Here is an 18726-nt window from a genome sequence, read left to right as displayed (position 1 = left end):
ATATGCACATACCAAATATAGTCATTCTATTACTTATAATAAAAGAGAATTTAACACATTACAAAAAAATCTAAACTTTTTTTCAAGTAGTCACTGAACCATGAAAATGGACATTGGACATGTGACTAACGGAACTTCGCAACATGAGGCATCTATATATAAAGTATGAAGCATCCAGGTCTTCTACCTTACTATCATTCCATACACCAAATATAATAGACCAATTGCATACAGTATAAGCAAAACAGACCAAAACAGAAAAACTTAACTATATCCACTGAACCATGAAAATGAGGTCAAGGTCAGATGACACATGCCAGTTGGACATGTACACCTTAGTCCTTCCATACACCAAATATACTAGACCTATTGCTTATAGTATCTGAGATATGGACTTGACCACCAAAACTTAACCTTGTTCACTGATCCATGAAATGAGGTCGAGGACAGGTGAAATGACGGGCATGAGGACCTTGCAAGGTACACACATACCAAATATAGTTATCCTACTACTTATAATAAGAGAGAACTTAACATTACAAAAAATTTTAACTTTTTTTTCAAGTAGTCACTGAACCATGAAAATGAGGTCAAGGACATTGAACATGTGACTGACGGAAATTTCGTAACATGAGGCCTCCATATATAAAGTATGAAGCATCCAGGTCTTCTACCTTCTAAAATATAAAGCTTTTCAGAAGTGAGCTAACACCGCTGCTGCCGCCGTAGCCGGATCACTATCCCTATGTCGAGCTTTCTGCAACTAAAGTCGCAGGCTCGACAATAAAATGAGGTTGACGTCAAGTGAAAACTGTCTGACTAGCATGAATCTTGAAAAAGAGGTCAAGGACAATGGACGTATGACAGACAGAAACATACGGCATCTGCTAGAATATAAAGCTTTAAAGCTTTCGAGAAGTTTGTTAATGCCACTGTCGCAGTTGCCAGATAACTAACTATCCCTATGTTGAGCTGTCACAGGCTCCGCTATGACAGGAAATAAAAATGTTTACAAGCACCTGCTGAAAATTAGGTCTACAACAATGGAAACTTTGTTAAATAAGGCATCTGCATTTGGGTATAAAACTTCCAGGTCTTCCTTTTAAAATATAAAGCTTTATACAAATTGTTTATGCCACCACTGAATAGGTATCATGATGTCTAGCATTATGCAACTTTCATTGCAGGCGAAACTTAAAACATACAGCTTGCTGTCAGTGTGAGCCAAGGCTCCAAGTTGAACACCATACGGTACCTTTGACTTATAATGGTTTACTTTTAAAAATTGTGACTTGGATGGAGTGTTATCTCATTGGTACTCATACCACATTTTTTTATATCTAAACACAGAATAACTGACAGAGTTAAAATCTAGTCGGTAGGAAACTAAAAAGAAATGCCACTGTTAGATAAGTATTCCTATGTCTTGCTTTCTAGAAGTTACAAATAACTAAATACTTCAATAATATATATATTTTATTCTCCCATTATTTTATTACAATGAGGAGTTTATATATGTACACAAACATGAGCACTATCTATCACATTTACACCACACCTCTTAACAACAACAAAGACATTGTATAAATGTACTAGGGAGTAAGCATTAATATGAAAACTGCACACATACATGACATACACAAATCAATTTATATTATATGAATTCTTTTCATACCATAATTACTATTCATGTAACAATCACATTGTTAATAATTCTATAACTTACTGTTTTCATAACTTCATCATTATTTGAAAAGTTTTCATGTCCACAAAATTTGATAAAGTTTTTTAAACCTAGTCGAGTTTTCCAAACCATAATGACATCATTTAATGTGAACATTGTCTTATTAAAGGTGTAAAAATATACTAAAAATATTTTTGGTGCCTTCATATTAAAGTAAATAAGAAAAAATGGAATAAATATCGTGATACATTTTATAAAGAAATAATTCTAAATGTCCATCATATTTACATTTATAACATTATACACATTAAACATGGTCCTTTCTTGAAAATGTGACAAATCAAAAGAAAGAAAAAAGATAGTAAGAAAGAAAAAAGTTTAAAACAGAATTGGAACTATAGATTTCTTTTCATTAGATTGTGCTTAGTTAGAAAGCATTATTTTTTTCACGACATCCATTGATTATAAAATATTCTAAAGAGGTCTGTCTGGATGTCTATCCAGGTTTAAAAAGTTATGTCCCCCAAATTGCCACAAACAGTGAATTTAAGGTTACACAGGTTACTGTGTAAGTATTTGAAATTTTGTTTAAAAGCAAGTGGCACAGATGGTGGCCACATGTATACATTGTCATCCTCGTGGGCATAATGATGTAAAAAAAAAGTGCAAATACAATTACGAATCTTAACACAAAATGTCTCAATTAACATAACAAAACAAAAGTGTTGCAAGGGCTATTTGTCCACCTGTCTGTGGCAAGAAAAATCATATATATATTTATCAGTAGTTTAAGTTATTTGTAAAAATTATGTTTTATAAATTTCTACTTCAAAAAATTCTTGAAATACAGTTCATCCCTTTTTGTTGCTAAGAAAACATTTCATTCAGGCAATATGAAATTAACATAATTCATCTTTTCTAACGTAATATTTTTTTTTCTTGACATTGCCCTAGACAACATGCAATCATAAAAACTCATTTAATAGACGTTTCCTCTTCTAATATGTACCACAATTACTCAAATCCTGACAAAATACATCAATCTTTAGCATGCCACAACATCATAACAAATGTTTTAAAACATGTATGAGATAACAATGTAACATTTGAGATTCATAGATTGATTACACAGGCAAATTGCTCCTAATGTGAAAAATTATTTACTAACCTTCGAAAACTTAAAAAAGGAATTATTCATCTCAACGAATTCTCCTTATATCTTTTAACTAGATATGTATGAGAACACCTTCAGTGCAATTCTAATTCTTTATTGTTGTACCTAATACCAAAAAAATACCACTCGAAACTTTATTAACTTTTGTGATAGGGAAAAGTAAATTGATAACGAAAAAAAAAAACCAAAAAAAAATATCTATTTCATTCTTTCTCAATCAAAAAAAAAAACTTCACCTACATGTCTATGAAAATAAAGTACTCCCCCTCTCATATAAAAAAGGCCTAATGATTAAAAGCATCATACATATTTGATTAATAATGATCACATGGAAATGCAGCAGGATATTTAAGCACAAGTATTAACAACAACATTTTTTTAAAAGAAAAAACATTATCAAAATAATCTATGAACAATGTAGTTTTCATTGTGACTTCCCATTATTCCAGGGAGGTAACTTGTCTAATTCTAAATTCTTCTTTCAAAAGTAAAATTTTCCTATTAACTTTTCTATAGTCTTTTTGAACAGTGAATTACACTCATTATTTGCACTAAGCTATTTTTTGTGGATTTCATTGTAAATCAAAAGATAGATTTCTAATTCTAAATGCATATAACCAATAACTTAATCTGTTCAGTTTAAAATTAAATTTTTTAATCAAATATTCAATTACATGTACATGAAAAACTGTAAGTTGTTTGAATAAAATTACAGCAGTATAACACAACTTTTATTATTCCATTCTAAGTAAACAATACTGTAAATTCAGAAATTATTGCGATTTCAGATAAATATATCAGATATAACAAAGCTACTTCTTAATGATTTCAATCTGTCACATTATTTGCAATAAAAAAAACTTGTAATAATTCCAGAATTTATAGCTATCTTAATAACTTCATGTATCCCCAAAAAATGAAAAGCCAAGACTACAAATATGGAAATCAAAAGGGTACATGCCTTTTATTTCAGTCAGTTTTTTTAACAGCAAAGGACTGCTGTTATTACTAATGCACTAGATTTAAAATAAAATAACACAATATACCAGTTTACTTTATCAGAAAAAATGAAATCTGATAATTGACAATTGTGACAAACAGTGCCTGGTTACCAAGTTTTCAGTCAATCAGAAGTAATGAGAATTTTTTATGAACAATTTAACTATGATAAAAATTTCTATAAATAGCTGTTGTTAAAAATTTCTAAATCAAAGTGTAAATAGTTTGCTTAAAATAAACATGTAACTATCTGTTTAATGCAAAAAAAATCTTTCAGGACTGCAAGAACAATTCTTTTTGCTCAAATCATGATTTGACAAATTTTGCATTTTTATAAGTAAAATCACTTCATGATGAAAATTTACTGCACACATTATCAAAGTTTGTTCATCTAATACTTGATGAAATTATTTTAAGCCTACATAAGGCATGTAGAGTTATCAAAAATGAGTGAAATGTTTGAAGAAGTTTTCAAAAATAACTTGAAAATAAATAAAATCTGATATTAAATGGTTTCAAAATAGTTTTTCAAAGGTGTACTCCTGGAATCAGTTATTATGGAATTTTAAGACGCTTCTGGGAAAAAAAGAAACCCCAAAAGCAAATCTAAATGATTAACTTTATATATATTTATCATAATTAAATACTTTCTTCTAGAATTCTGTAAAAAATAATAACAAAAAATAAAACCCAAACAGGTCTGACACTAAATGATAATCTTCAAAAAAAAATGGATACACATTTAAATACAAACTGACTACTGTTTTAAATATTATGACACAAAGTACATCAACTATTATCTGAATCTTCATCTGTTTTTCTTTTCTTTGTGTCCTCCTCAGGGTCATCACTACTCTCACATTCAGAATGAGATCTCTTTCTCGAGCTACCTGCAAGATTTTTAGCTTCACCAGTTGAAATTTCAGATTGCATTGAGTCACAGTCTTCATTTTCTAATGCATTTTTTGAAGAATTAGTATCTTCAATTAAAGTATTACTATGTTCCTCTTTTTCTGTTAATTGTCCTTTATTTATTTCAACGGAATCATCATCTATTTTATTGTCTGTTGTCAGGTCTGTTTCATTTTCTTCCATGTTTTCGCATTTTTCATAATTTTCATCTAATTCTTTTGGTTGATCTACATCATTTTCCTCTTTTTCACTAGGTTTGTCTTCAACGTTTTCCTCTTTTACAAAAGGTTTGTCTATATCAATTTCCTCTTTGACATTAAGGTTGTCTTTATCGCTTTCATCCTTTACAGAAGGTTTGTCTAAATCCGTGTCCTCTTTCACAATAGATTTGTCATCATTTTCTTCACGACCTTTGCCTTCAATTTCAGTGTTGTCATTTTCTCTGTCTTTAGTATGGTTTTCATCATTTGTAGTTTCACATTCTTTTTTGATATTTCTTTCTTCACTTTCATCTTTATTCTCAGAATTATTTTTCTGGCTTTTACTTTCACTTCGGTTATTCTCAGACTTGACATCATCATCATCACTATCTAGGACAATTTCAGTTCTTTCTTCCTCCTGAATGATGACATCAGAATCATTGTCGCTCTCTATAACAACTTCTTCCTTTCTGACATCTGTTTTCCCTGACAAATCAATTATTACTTTGCCTTTTCTGGGCTTATCAAAATTCATGGCTACCGTCAAACCCTTTGTTTGCTCCATTTTAATTTCTCCTTCGATTATATTTGCTGTTGTCCTAGCATTTCTAGTTCTCAGTCTTGGATCAAGTCTCATAAACTTTCCACCAGTAGCTATATTAATCTGAGATGGACTCAATCTTTTCAGAGCTACACTGCATGGTTTGGTATGACTTTCAAGATGCTTGAGCAGACCAGCTGGTTTCAAGTTCTTAAGACCACAAATATTACAGGTCTTGCTCGACATTTTACAAACATGCCTGGCAAGATCGGCCATTTTATTGACAACCATTCCACATTTCTTACAGGTAGCATGTACACTTAGACAATGTAAAGTCAGTTTGGTATTGTCTTGAAACTGGCTAGAACAGAAGACACAAAAGTTATTTCTGACCATCCCAGATGATCCTCCAGTTACTACAGTGGATAAATTCTTTGTAGCTGCACTAGACTGTGGTTGAGGCTTGATTACAGAACTGACAGGGGTACTGGTATTCCCTTTATTCTCTTCTCCTTTTATCAAAACACCATGCGTTGCTGCCATATGAAGTTCTAATTCTTTACGAGATTGTGACAATGTACCACAAAACATACAGCGCTTCAATGCCATACATTCTCCTGTTGTCAAGCGATGGAATTTATGCAGATGAGAATATAAATTTTCTGGCTTCTGATGACAAATCCAGCATTGGTTGGTAGCAGATGCATTTTGTTTCACAGTGTTAAGATGCTTAGCACTGGTTTTATGTTTTGTGAAACCCTGAGATGTCCAAAAACGTTCATTACAAATATTACAAAAAAGAGGAGCTAATGGTTTACTGAAAACATGAGCTGGCATTTCTATCTTGTGTGCGTAAAAGAAATGTATCCTCAGCGACATTCTGTCTTTAACGTAACCCCCACATATCTCGCATACCTCAAATCCAGGTCTTGTATTTGCATTTACATTTTGTTGTGTTCGCAGTAACTGGTTGACAGTGGGTTTATTTGCAGATGCTGGTTTCAACGGTTGAGGCTGTTTCTGTACTGGGGCAGTAACAAATCTTGTACCAGCACTTTGCATTGCATATGCAGTTGATGCAGGAGTAGGTCCTTGAAAATGAGATGTCATAATAGGACGATTTGGATTAACTACAGGTGGCGGTTTTGCCTGAGCTTGGTTTGTTTTAGGCTTAATTATGGCTGGTTGGTGTTTTGCAATTGGTATTCCTCTAGTGTCTGGTCTATCTATTTGAGCAATTTTTCTTGCCTGTTGAGCTTGCTGTTGTAACTGAAGTTTTTTATTATGTACTTGAAATTTGTAAAAAATATTTTTCAAGCTAAGATTAATGTCCACATGATGAGGTGCTTGATTTATATGCTCCTTAAAGTTTTTCTCACACTTGAGCTTATGTTTCATTATTGTGTTTCTATTTGCGCCTTCAAACGTACATAAATTACAAGGCCAGAGGTTGGATTTGTGGTTAGATCTCCCAACAATGTTATGTTCCTTCTCAATATGAGCTTTGAACATGTCTTCTGCAATTTTTCCTTGGAAACTTTGGTTGCAATGAGGACAGGTAAGTAGAGCTGATTTGTCAGGTGTATTATATGACACATGTGGATACTGTTTATGCAAATACATAACGTTCTTAGATTCAGTGGTAAATCCACATTTACATTTTAGCTTTGGTATATCATGTAGGTATTCAAGTTTATTTTTCAACTCCTCAACTACTTTCTTCATTCTTTGAAGACTCTCCTTCTCACTAGCATTCAACAAATCTGCCTCATCTTTTTTCCTTTGAACCTGAACGATTTGCTCATATGCTAATTCTTTAACGAGGTCACTTCCTAAATCAAAGAGCAGTTTAGATGCTGAACTTAAATCTGCCTTTTTGCTAACATTCGCTAAACCACCCCAAAATGCATTGTCTGGTTTTCTACTGAGCACTTCGTATTTTATAAGTTCTAATTGTTCCCAACTAGCTTGTGGAATATCAACATCAATGGTTTTATCCAAAGGATTTTTGTTATGATTAGGAAGTGGAAATCCCATAGTCATAGGAGGACTTGGTTTAGATTGTATTCCTAAAACTGATGATCCAGCATTTCCAATTATTGACGAATTTAGAACTGTACCCATACTAGATGTCGGTATAGTTATTAAAATCTGCTGTCCACCAACATTTATGTACTTCTGTTGTGTGTTTGGCATTGACTGAATACTCGATGGCACAAAATACTGAATAGACGATCCTGGTAAAACAGGAAATCGAACTTGTGATGCTCCAGTAGCTATTGGAGGCTGTAAAATTTGTTTACTTTTAAACATGGGTGCCGGTTGTGGCAAAATCACAGGTTTTGAAACTTTAGCTACCACGTTTTCATTTTTGTCAGGACTCTCATTGATAACAACTATTTCTCTAGAATCTTTTTTGTCTTTATTAGAATCATCCTTTAATTGTTTTGTTTCCTCTTTTTCTGCTGTATCATTAGTTTTATCTTTACTTTTACTATCGCTTGTGTTTGCACTTATTTCATTTTCACTTTCGCTGTCCTCAATTTCTTCATTAATCGTTATAAGAATTTCAGATCCATCTATATCAGTGACCTTTTCAATAGATTTAGACTGACTTTCATTTTCTCGACCAGATTTCTCCCCTCCATTCATTTTAAGCTCATCAGACACATTTTCTATCTTTTTCGTTTGTAAGTTGTTTGCATCCTCATCTTGACCTCCATTTTCAGACGAATCTTTATCTAGAGTTGTGCTTTCTTGCACTGTTTCTACTTTCTCACAATCTTCATGGTCTTCTTTCATGTCATTCATTTTTTCATCACCCGTTGATACTCGATATTCAGAATCTTGCAAGTTTGTTTGGTCTTTGTTTATTTCTTCAGCGTTTTTAATTTCCTTTTCATCCAAATTTGCCTTTTCAGACCCATCTTCAAATTCACCATTTTTTGTTTCAACTTCTTGACCAGAACATGTAGACATATCATCTTTCTCCTTTATTTCATCAACTGGATTCGTTTCAACTTCTTTACCAGAAGATGTAGGGATATCATCTTTCTCCTTAACATCATCATCATGATTGCTTTCCCCTTTATTTTCATGTTCTTCTTTTGTATCAACGTCCATTGATTGTTCACTGTCTTCGTATGGACTAATATCAGAAATATTTGATGTAGCAGTTGAATTGTCCAGTTCTTCCTCCACTTTAAGTTTGTCTTCTACTTCCAATTCATTCTGTTGAGTGTCTACTGTTTCTTTGTTTAGATCTTCATCCCCATCATGCCCATTGTCATGTTCATTTGTTTCATTTTCTGATGTCTCCATAGCATTGATGTCATTTGAGGTGTTCTTATTATGCAGGTCAGAATTTCCATTGACTTTTTCTGCAAGTTTATCATCTGTGTAGCCATTTTGATTTAAGTTGTCTTTCTCTAAAGCTGAAGGATCTTTCATGATGGTGTCCCCTGTTGTGTTGCCATTCAGAGTTTCAGATACCTCCATCTTGGTCTTACATCCTATAAAAGATAATAATGGGTATGAATTAAGGTAGCACAATACAAAGATTTTTTTACTTCCAATCACTAACCTTTGAAATGCTGTAACTTTCTTATGAATGCATAGAAAATAATAAAAGAGGTATATATAGATAGATAAAAGATTAATCTTTTAAATGAATGCAATATTTTTATTATGCAATCATTATGTAATCAATTATTATGTAATTATTGGCAAAATCTGGGTAAGTTCACTTGAATGAATTTAGCTCTATCATCTCTTTAACTATACAGAAAATTTTAATGAAATCTTAATCAACACATCATGGGTTTCAAAAGGGTGTCTCAGATTGTCTCTATGGTATTCCATTCTCTCATAAATCTCTAATTAGTGTAAACATCCTAACCACATAAAAGAAGATATTGTTTAATTAGGTGTAAAATTTGTTCTATACATTCTATCTGAAATCGGAGACACCCTTTTGTAGATAATGACCATAGGAACAACATATAATAAAATCAACCCTCTAGGTATACATATGCAGAAGCTAATTTCATTTGAAAGTGGAAATTTGATGAAAAATATTTTAGACACAGTTAACATTATAATTAGTTACATAATTGTTGCATAATACTAACACTGCATTAATTTGAAAAAGTAATCTGTTAGCTATCCAAAACTTCCACTTTTATAAGTTTTCAAGCATTATTAAGAAAGTTACAGCATTTTAAAACTTGGGAGTTGGAGTTATACAATCTTTGTATTGTGCTACCTTAATTCAAGCATTTAATAACATTTTATTAATTCAAGCATTCAATAATAGTTTAAAGTATAACAAGAATTAACTTGACAAACACTGTTTTTACTTCCTATATTAATCCTAGGCTGTTTTAGAGCTGCAGTATTCAGTGCTATCACATTTCAGCACTGTTGTATTGGACAGACCACAGCGCCTTCAAAATCAAATTTCCTGTGTTAACATGGTTAAGCTGTACAATTTCGATCAAGTGACAACTGGTTGATTTATCTGAGAATGATGAGAAATCTTTCATACTCAAATATAGAAGGAATCAGTTCAATGAAACAACAGAATGGTGTTGTCCGAGATCAAACTGTCAAAATTACCTATTTATTTCCCAGTTTTTCACCCTTTTATTTTAACTATTGAGTCTTCAACACTTTTTTTTGTCATGCTCAAAGATATTGACTTTATATTTGTTATCTATATTATTAAACGAGAAGACCTCATTTTGTGTGACGCTTCTCTTCCTTCCAAGATAAATTAATCATCATGCCTCTGTGTTCTATAGGTAACATGCATAGTCGCATTTATCATCCATTCTTACAATTATTCAGATTGAGTTATTTTTGGAGAAAAACGACAAAAAAGGAGTCCGGATATTGATTTCCTCATCAGGCTGACTTTTAGTTATAGATTATAAGACTTCCGGTTTGAAACATCAACAAAAACAACCAATTATACGATAGATAACAAAAATGAACCAGATGCTCTGCAGGGTGCAGCTTTATCCGACCGCAAATGTTGAACCCTTAACGATTGGGGCAAGTATAGACACAACATTCAAGCTGGATTCAGCTCTAAATTTGGATTGTGATTAAATAGTTGACACAGCATAGGTTTCTGACACAGAATGAATGTGGTCTGATAAACTTAAAATTTGTTTTTTGCCTTTGAGCAATTCACTATGCTGTTGAATATTAATCCTCTCAAAAAAATGTTGGAGGAAATTTTATTTTTGTCTATGAAATCTGAAATGAGAAAAATAGAACCCCCCCCCCCCCCCCCCCCAATTTTTTTTCACATCCCCCTTTCCCTTATTCCAAAACTGATCTAAATTCAAATTACTAATGGAGTTTGCAACAATAACTACTCATTTAAATACATCATAAAATATTAAAATGTAACAAAAGGTGCTTGTTATCACTGAATGGTAAAGATTGATTCAACTACTATTCTGGACAAAGAAAGATAACTCCAATCAATTGAAAATTTCTTGCTATTCAGTATTAGATATTTCTTGCTATTGCACAATACTGTGCTATTGAAAATACCTGCTATTGCTCAATACTGTGCAACTGAAAATTTCTTACTATTGAGCAATACTGTGCAATTGAAAATTTCTTGCTATTACACAATACTTAATATAATAATTTTGGATCCTGATTTGGACCAACTTAAACCAGGTGCTCCGCAGGGCGTAGCTTTATACGACCGCAGAGGTCTAACCCTGAACAGTTGGGGCAAGTATGGACAAAACATTCAAGCGTGATACAGCTCTGAATTTGGATTGTGATCAAATTTTTGACATTACATGTTTTTTTTTACACAAAACAAATGTCAAGATTTTACAAATCAATTAAAGATTTCTTCTTCAAACTTATTTAAATCTAAAATTAAATAGTTGACATAGTGTTTCCTGCAGCTTTTAAAAAGGGCAGGGTAATTGTTAGGTCAGAGGGCACATTAAGCGCGATGGACAACAATTTTAGGGCACTTACTTAACATAAACAGGCAATTTCTATAAAATGGATTCATTTAAAACATACTAGTTTAATACTATAAAAAGGACATATACATCTGTAATCAATCATTAAAACAAATTGTTAAACAAGAAAAAGTGTTTAAAACATATATATATGAAATATTTAAAACAATAAACACAATTAAAAACAAAATCAGTTCTTTAAAAACAAGAAAGCACTATGTCATATACATGTATATAAAAATATTGCTTTGGTCATATCAATTGTCATTGACAAATCCTCCTTTTTTTCCCTAAAAACAGGTTGACACATTCCCTGATATCCAGGGTCATTTTTAGTAACCAAAATTTATTAAATTACAAAAAAAAATAACTTTACAAATTAACCCCTTCCCCTCTACACCCTTTTCCAAATTAAATTAATATAGATACAACAAGTTTTACTACTTTCATGGCACTACCATATCAGCTGTTTATTTTAAATGTCTATAAATAGCCAGACATAGTTGTCTGTTACTTAGGTGTTTTCCCCAAGTATTTTTCCCGCCTAAAATGATCATGTGACATGTTTGTATTAAACAAAAGAAAACATTTGATCAAGGAATTCATTTATTTTCTGGATTATTCTGCTTTTAATAATTTAGTTTGGATTTTTATTCATTTCATTTAAGGTACAGTCAAGCATTTGTATTTAGAAAATAGTTTGCAAAGAATTTTTACTTTTCAATTTGACAAATGTCTCATGATCGCCGTTCATTGGCTTGTTCAACCATGCAAACAATGTAAATTATGTAAATTAGAAATCTATCAGCTGTAAAAAAAAATTATCTAAGCATCACATCGATGTTTTATCATTAATCTTCTAGGCAAAACGATGTTTCTGGGACTTGGGGGATACAATCAGGACCCGTGATTAGTATCTGTATTCACTATTCAATCTATTGCAGTTTGCTAATCAGCTGATTACGAAATCGATTACAAAATGGCGACTTCGTGAACTTTTGTTTTGAAGGGAAATAACTCGAGCGGTATTCATAAAATATGTCTTTCAGTACCGGTTGTTAATTACGACGATAATGGCATGGCGTCAGGAATTTCGACAAAATTAGGGCAGGGCGCCAATTTTTTTCCCCAAAAAGGGCAGGGCGTCGAGAAATCGCGGCAGGGCGCCATTACACGCCAAAACCACATGTAGGAAACACTACGACACAGCATAGGTTTCTGACACAGAATGAATGTGGTCTAATGAACTTAAAACATTTTTTTTGCCTTTGAGCAATTCACTATGCTGTTGAATATTAATCCTCTAAAAAAAATGTTTGAAGAAATTTTCTTTTTATTTATGAAATCTGAAATGAGAAAAATTTAACCCCCCCCCCCTATTTTTTTCACCTCCCCGTTTCCCTTTTTCCAAAACTGATATCAATTCAAATTTCTAATGGAGTTTGCAACAATAACTACTCTTTTAAATACATCATAAAATATTAAAATGTAAAATAAAGTGCTTGTTAATACTGAATGGTAAAGATTGGTTGGTAGTAAAAGTGAATATACATTGTTTATTGTATAAAACAATAAAAAAAACTTCATCAGCAACATTTAATATTGGCAAATTTCCAATGAAGTTATTCATGTTATTTACATAAAGTTATTGGCAAATAAAAATAGAAAATGACATCATAGTCATGTCTGGCAAATGTCCAACATACATTATCTAAAAACATTTTAGATAAGATAAGGAAAAAAAGCTTCATCAGCAACATTTTATATTGGCAAATTTCCAATGAAGTTATTTACATAAAGTTATTGGAAAATAAAAATAGAAAATGACATCATAGTCATGTCTGGCAAATTTCCAACATATGTTATCAACTACTATTCTATACAAAGAATGATAACTCCAATTGAAAATTAATTGCTATTGCACAATATTGTGCAATTAGATATTTCTTGCTATTGTGCAATACTTGATATGGAATCCTGATTTGGACCAACTTGAAAACTGGGCCCATAATCATAAATCAAAGTACATGTTTAGATAAACATGATAAAGCATATCAAATAAGCCCAAGAATTTAATTTTTGTTAAAATCAAACTTAGTTTAATTTTGGACCCTTTGGACCTTAATGTAGACCCATTTGAAAACTGGACCAAAAATTAAGAATCTACATACACAGTTAGATTTGGCATATCAAAGAACCCATTTATTCAATTTTTGATGAAATCAAACAAAGTTTAATTTTGGACCAACTTGAAAACTAGGCCAATAATTAAAAATCTAAGTACATTTTTAAATTCAGCATATCAAAGAACCCCAAAGTTTCAATTTTTGTTAAAATCAAACTAAGTTTAATTTTGGACCATTTGGACCTTAATGTAGACCAATTTGAAAACGGGACCAAAAATTAAGAATATACATACATAGTTAGATTCGGCATATCAAAGAACCCCAATTATTCAATTTTTGATGAAATCACACAAAGTTCAATTTTGGACCCTTTGGGCCCCTTATTCCTAAACTGTTGGGACCAAAACTCCCAAAATCAAACCAAACCTTCCTTTTATGGTCATAAACCTTGTGTTTAAATTTCATAGATTTCTATTTACTTATACTTAAGTTATGGTGCAAAAACCAAAAATAATGCTTATTTGGGCCCCTTTTTGGCCCCTATCAATCCCAACCTTCCTTTTGTGGTCATAAACCTTGTGTTTTAATTTCATTGATTTCTATTTACTTATACTAAAGTTATTGTGCGAAAACCAAGAATAATGCTTATTTGGGCCCTTTTTTGGCCCTTAATTCCTAAACTGTTGGAACCAAAACTCCCAAAATCAATCCCAACCGTCCTTTTGTGGTCATAAACCTTGTGTCAAAATTTCATAGATTTCTATTCACTTAGAGTTATAGTGCGAAAACCAAGAAAATGCTTATTTGGGCCCTTTTTGGCCCCTAATTCCTAAAATATTGGGACCAAAACTCCCAAAATCAATCCCAACCTTCCTTTTGTGGTTAAAAACCATGTGTTAAAATTTCATTGATTTCTATTCACTTTTACTAAAGTTAGAGTGCGAAAACTAAAAGTATTCGGACGACGACGACGACGCCAACGTGATAGCAATGTACGACCATATAAATGTGCGGTCGTATAAAAATGGGTCCATAATCAAAAATCTAAGTACATGTTTAGATTCAGCATATCAAAGAAGCCCAAGAATTCAATTTTTGTTAAAATCAAACTTAGTTTAATTTTGGACCCTTTGGACTTTATTGTAGACCAATTTGAAAACAGGACCAAAAATTAAGAATCTACATACACAGTTAGATTTGGCATATCAAAGAACCCCAATTATTCAATTTTTGATGAAATCAAACAAAGTTTAATTTTGGACCCCGATTTGGACCAACTTGAAAACTGGGTCTATAATTAAAAATCTAAGTACATTTTAAGATTCAGCATATCTAAGATCCCCAAGGGTTCAATTTTTGTTAAAATCAAACTAAGTTTAATTTTGGACCCTTTGGACCATAATGTAGATCTAGACCAATTTGAAAACGGGACCATTGAGAGGAATACTTTTATTATTTTTTTCCTTGTTTTTGTTGAGCCTGCGATTAATAGAAAAAGTAGGCGAGACACTGGGTTCCGGTGAACCCTTACAATTTTATCAACCCCAATCTGATCAATTTTAGGCCTATTATTCACTTATGATGGCTTTTTAGTATAATATAAAACCATAATTTCAAATCAACATATCTATTTCTTTTTTAAATTTAGTTTGAAAGAAAATAACAACTTAATAGCATATGAACAATACCTAAAGTATGAAAGGTTCAGGTTGGCAAAGTGTTGACATGGATCTGAATTTCAGTGGGGTAACATTTAGACTTTCAAGATGTTTCAGTCAAGAACCCATTCAGCCCTTTGTTGTTTGAACCATACACTAGTTCAGCCTTAGTGATTTTAGTCCATTATATTTTTTTCTCTAATCAATGTTTTGAATAATAAAATAAGAGGTATATTTAAGTAAATATATCTTTATATGTGATAGACTTTCAGAGACTGGGGAAAGAAAACAGTCAACATTTCAAGGCCTTTTATAGCCGACTATGGGTAATGGTTTTGCTCATTGTTGACGGCAGTAGTGACCTATAGATGTTAACTAAACTTCAATGACAGTTATTTGGTCCTTTTTAGAGAGTTGACAGTCACATTGGCATTCATATTTTTACATTTAATTCAAATGTGAACATGAAGTGCAACTTTTATATTAAACATAGTTTAAGTAGTATCATTATTGTTTTACAAAACATCATGACCAAGAAAGTGTAATAAAAAATTTTTTTAAGTATCATGAAATTTCAAATTAAAAAAAAATTATGCATAATGTGTTTTTCATAACTAAATGGATAGTTTTCATTATAATTTATAAAACTTATGTACATGTACTTTTTTCTGAAGAAAATTCTTTAATGTGTCCACATTTAGTAGACGTTTTTTTTTTAATTGCTTGTTTTCAGGAAACAATTCATCAAAATATTTTTCGTATGCAAGTTACCTTAGCGTGAACCTTCTCGTAAAAATCTGGTGATCGCAATACGCATGAATCTGTTATTAAAGTAAACTATTATCTGCTTGTACATGTTATACAAGTGCTCAATATCCACATTTATTTGTTGATTGTTTACTACAAGGTGACAATTGGTAAACTACAGCTTCAAAACAGGGCAATTAATTAGCAGCCATATTATCTCTTCACAACAGAAAGAGAGAAAAAAAATAATTGATGATTATACAATATATATTTTTGCTTAAAAAATGATAAAATCGTGCACAGAAGACTAAGTCTATGATATATACATGCATTGGTTCAAGAATTGGATAGACATTTTTTCACCAGTCACTCCTTTCATATTAAATACCAAGTTATAAAGGGTAAATAAATAGCTACAAAATAATCTATTTTTATAAAGAATGCAAGTATTACTGAAACTACTATTATAATATTACATGGCCAAAGTGGTACATGGATGATACGGCCAAGGCTGAACTGGCTCCACAACGCACAAAGGGTGGGTCTATTCACCACCGAAAAACAACACCAACTAATCAGAAAAACAGTGAAATCATACAATTAAGCGATAAATAAATGAAATCCCATATAATTTCATCAATTTGTAGGTTAAAGTCAATAATCAAAATAGTCAATATAAAGAAATACGTCTCTAGATTCATTACTTTTTTTCTGGAACACATTGTGCATAAGAATCATTTGACGTTATCTAAAATATTATGCGTCAGACTACAGGAATGAATTTAATTTTTACAGGACATTCGGTCTGGTAAACATCCTAGCTTTACCAGACCTAATGAAATTTTACCAGACCAATTTTTTTACATCTAATTGTATATTATCCGACAAAAAACAACAAACATATGACTTTGTTGTGCCCTACTCCTCCCCAAAATGCACAAATTAAAACAAAATGATGTAACAAGAGGGTATATTGTTATGAAAGTTGCCGGAATTATCCTTATCCGTTCCCAGAATCTGATCCAGTTTTATTTACATTTCCGGTTGTGCCAATGATGGCATCCATTGTTGTTTTTGACAGTCAGATATGTTTTTACCCGGATTTACACATTACTGGTTGGCGATGTTTGGCATAAAGCTATCGGTTGAACAAAATAAACATCGCTGTGATGAATAATAAAAATGAAAATGAATTTGAGATCGTTTGGCAATTTTGCTAGAATGTTAGAAAAATCCATGAAAAAAAACACCAGACATTCGGACCCGAATTCAACAAAATTTTACCAGACCGATCCATTAGTCACCAGATTTGTCCGCCCTATTTCGTGTAGTCTGATCCGTGGTGGTTTGCAGAGTTCATTTAGACTCCCTTTTTCTGTTTGACGTAGATATTTGGTCTCTTACTCTTTATATGATTTATGAACTAAACTTAAATATTATATTTAGGTCACATTTATAACAATGAAAACATATTGGTTGGGGTGTTTGGTGGTATGCAGTGGTGAAAAGACCTACTGAAACGAGTGTACAGACTCAGTTTAACATAATCTACTTCAGTACATCCAGTGCTGACTGAATGAACATATGATACGGTGAAATTAAAGTTTATATTTTCTTTTTTTACATTTTTCACTCCAAAGTACACACACAAATCTTCTCTTACTTGTATAGAAATGTTTGTTAAAACAGAAAGACCAAACTGGTATTAATCTACTGTAAGGACAATCATGAATCAATTTCTTGATGCACTAAATCAGCTGATCAACTTTTATAATTAGGTCTCCCTCTGCTCTTGGCATTTTTAAATAAGTTCTTCTTTATTAGTTCCTTCTTAATTGCCGTTTTCTTTTTGGTCAAATATGCATAATCAGCTCGAGAAATTCATTATTTGAAGAAAAATATAATCAATTCGGAGTGATCCCCCTTTGTAATCATCGGGGCATTTACATGTGTTCTCTAGGGAACCAAACAATTGTATGCAATAATATCTTATACATTCTGTGCTTAAGAAAGAGGAGATTGGGTATTATATGTCAATATTGCCTTTCAAGTAAAAATAAAGATCCTAACAGGTTCCCACCGTTATGGTTCATCTTCCTGTTCAGAACCCGCGCCAACCCATGAATGAAATGTTGTTCGGAAATTCGTTTTCCCTGTTCAAAATATTTATGTACAAATATTGAACATTAAATTCGTTGTTCGCTTGAAACTAACCACCTGTTACTTACAATGTTTTATTGAAAATTTATTTTTTACGCATTTTAAAAGTATAGCACTGGTATGTTCCCACCATTCACAATGGTATCGACTTGTGCTCCAATATGGCGACAACCAAGTCACGTGATGTATTGAGATCTGCCAACGTAAGCATGCGCAGTATATAATTTATTCTTGAAACCAATCAGCTATCTTATATATGAAACGTCATTCATTATAAATCCATCGTTATATGACGTCAAATAAAGTCACGTGATGCGCAAATTAGGTCAAATGACGTCAAATAGAGTTGACGTTTTTGCTTTTTTTGAAGGTATCCTCATTCTCAAGGGTTTTCACTGTTTGAGAAACGAAAAAATTAGACTGAATAAAATTGTATTCTCGTTTTATCTAATAGCGTCATTTTTACTTTTGAAAGGTGAACTCTATTAGCTGTTTCTTGTAGCCTGACAAATTTCGTTATTTTGAA

At 32.0% G+C, this 18726-nt stretch overlaps 1 protein-coding gene across 1 annotated transcript; it reads right to left on the bottom strand.

Annotated features, from left to right (window-relative positions):
- Positions 1-1463: 1463 nt before the first annotated feature.
- LOC139523371 (MOG interacting and ectopic P-granules protein 1-like) lies at positions 1464-18400 on the bottom strand. Its single transcript, XM_071317306.1, has 2 exons — positions 18269-18400; positions 1464-9022 (listed from the first exon to the last, which is right to left on the bottom strand). The coding sequence occupies exon 2, from the start codon at positions 9006-9008 to the stop codon at positions 4647-4649; it is 4362 nt and encodes a 1453-aa protein (XP_071173407.1). The 5' UTR covers positions 9009-9022; positions 18269-18400; the 3' UTR covers positions 1464-4646.
- Between the last annotated feature and the right edge of the window lie 326 nt (positions 18401-18726).

This window comes from Mytilus edulis, chromosome 5 (assembly GCF_963676685.1).
Source record: "Mytilus edulis chromosome 5, xbMytEdul2.2, whole genome shotgun sequence".
In the NCBI taxonomy this organism is placed as follows: Eukaryota; Metazoa; Mollusca; class Bivalvia; order Mytilida; family Mytilidae; genus Mytilus; species Mytilus edulis.
The sequence above is the reverse complement of the archived record's forward strand: the minus strand, read 5'-3'. Positions and strand labels throughout refer to the sequence as shown.

What these genes read in the sequence shown, in the direction of transcription:
- LOC139523371 (XM_071317306.1), bottom strand. Translation starts at nt 9,008, where the DNA reads ATGGAGGTATCTGAAACTCTGAATGGCAACACAACAGGGGACACCATC.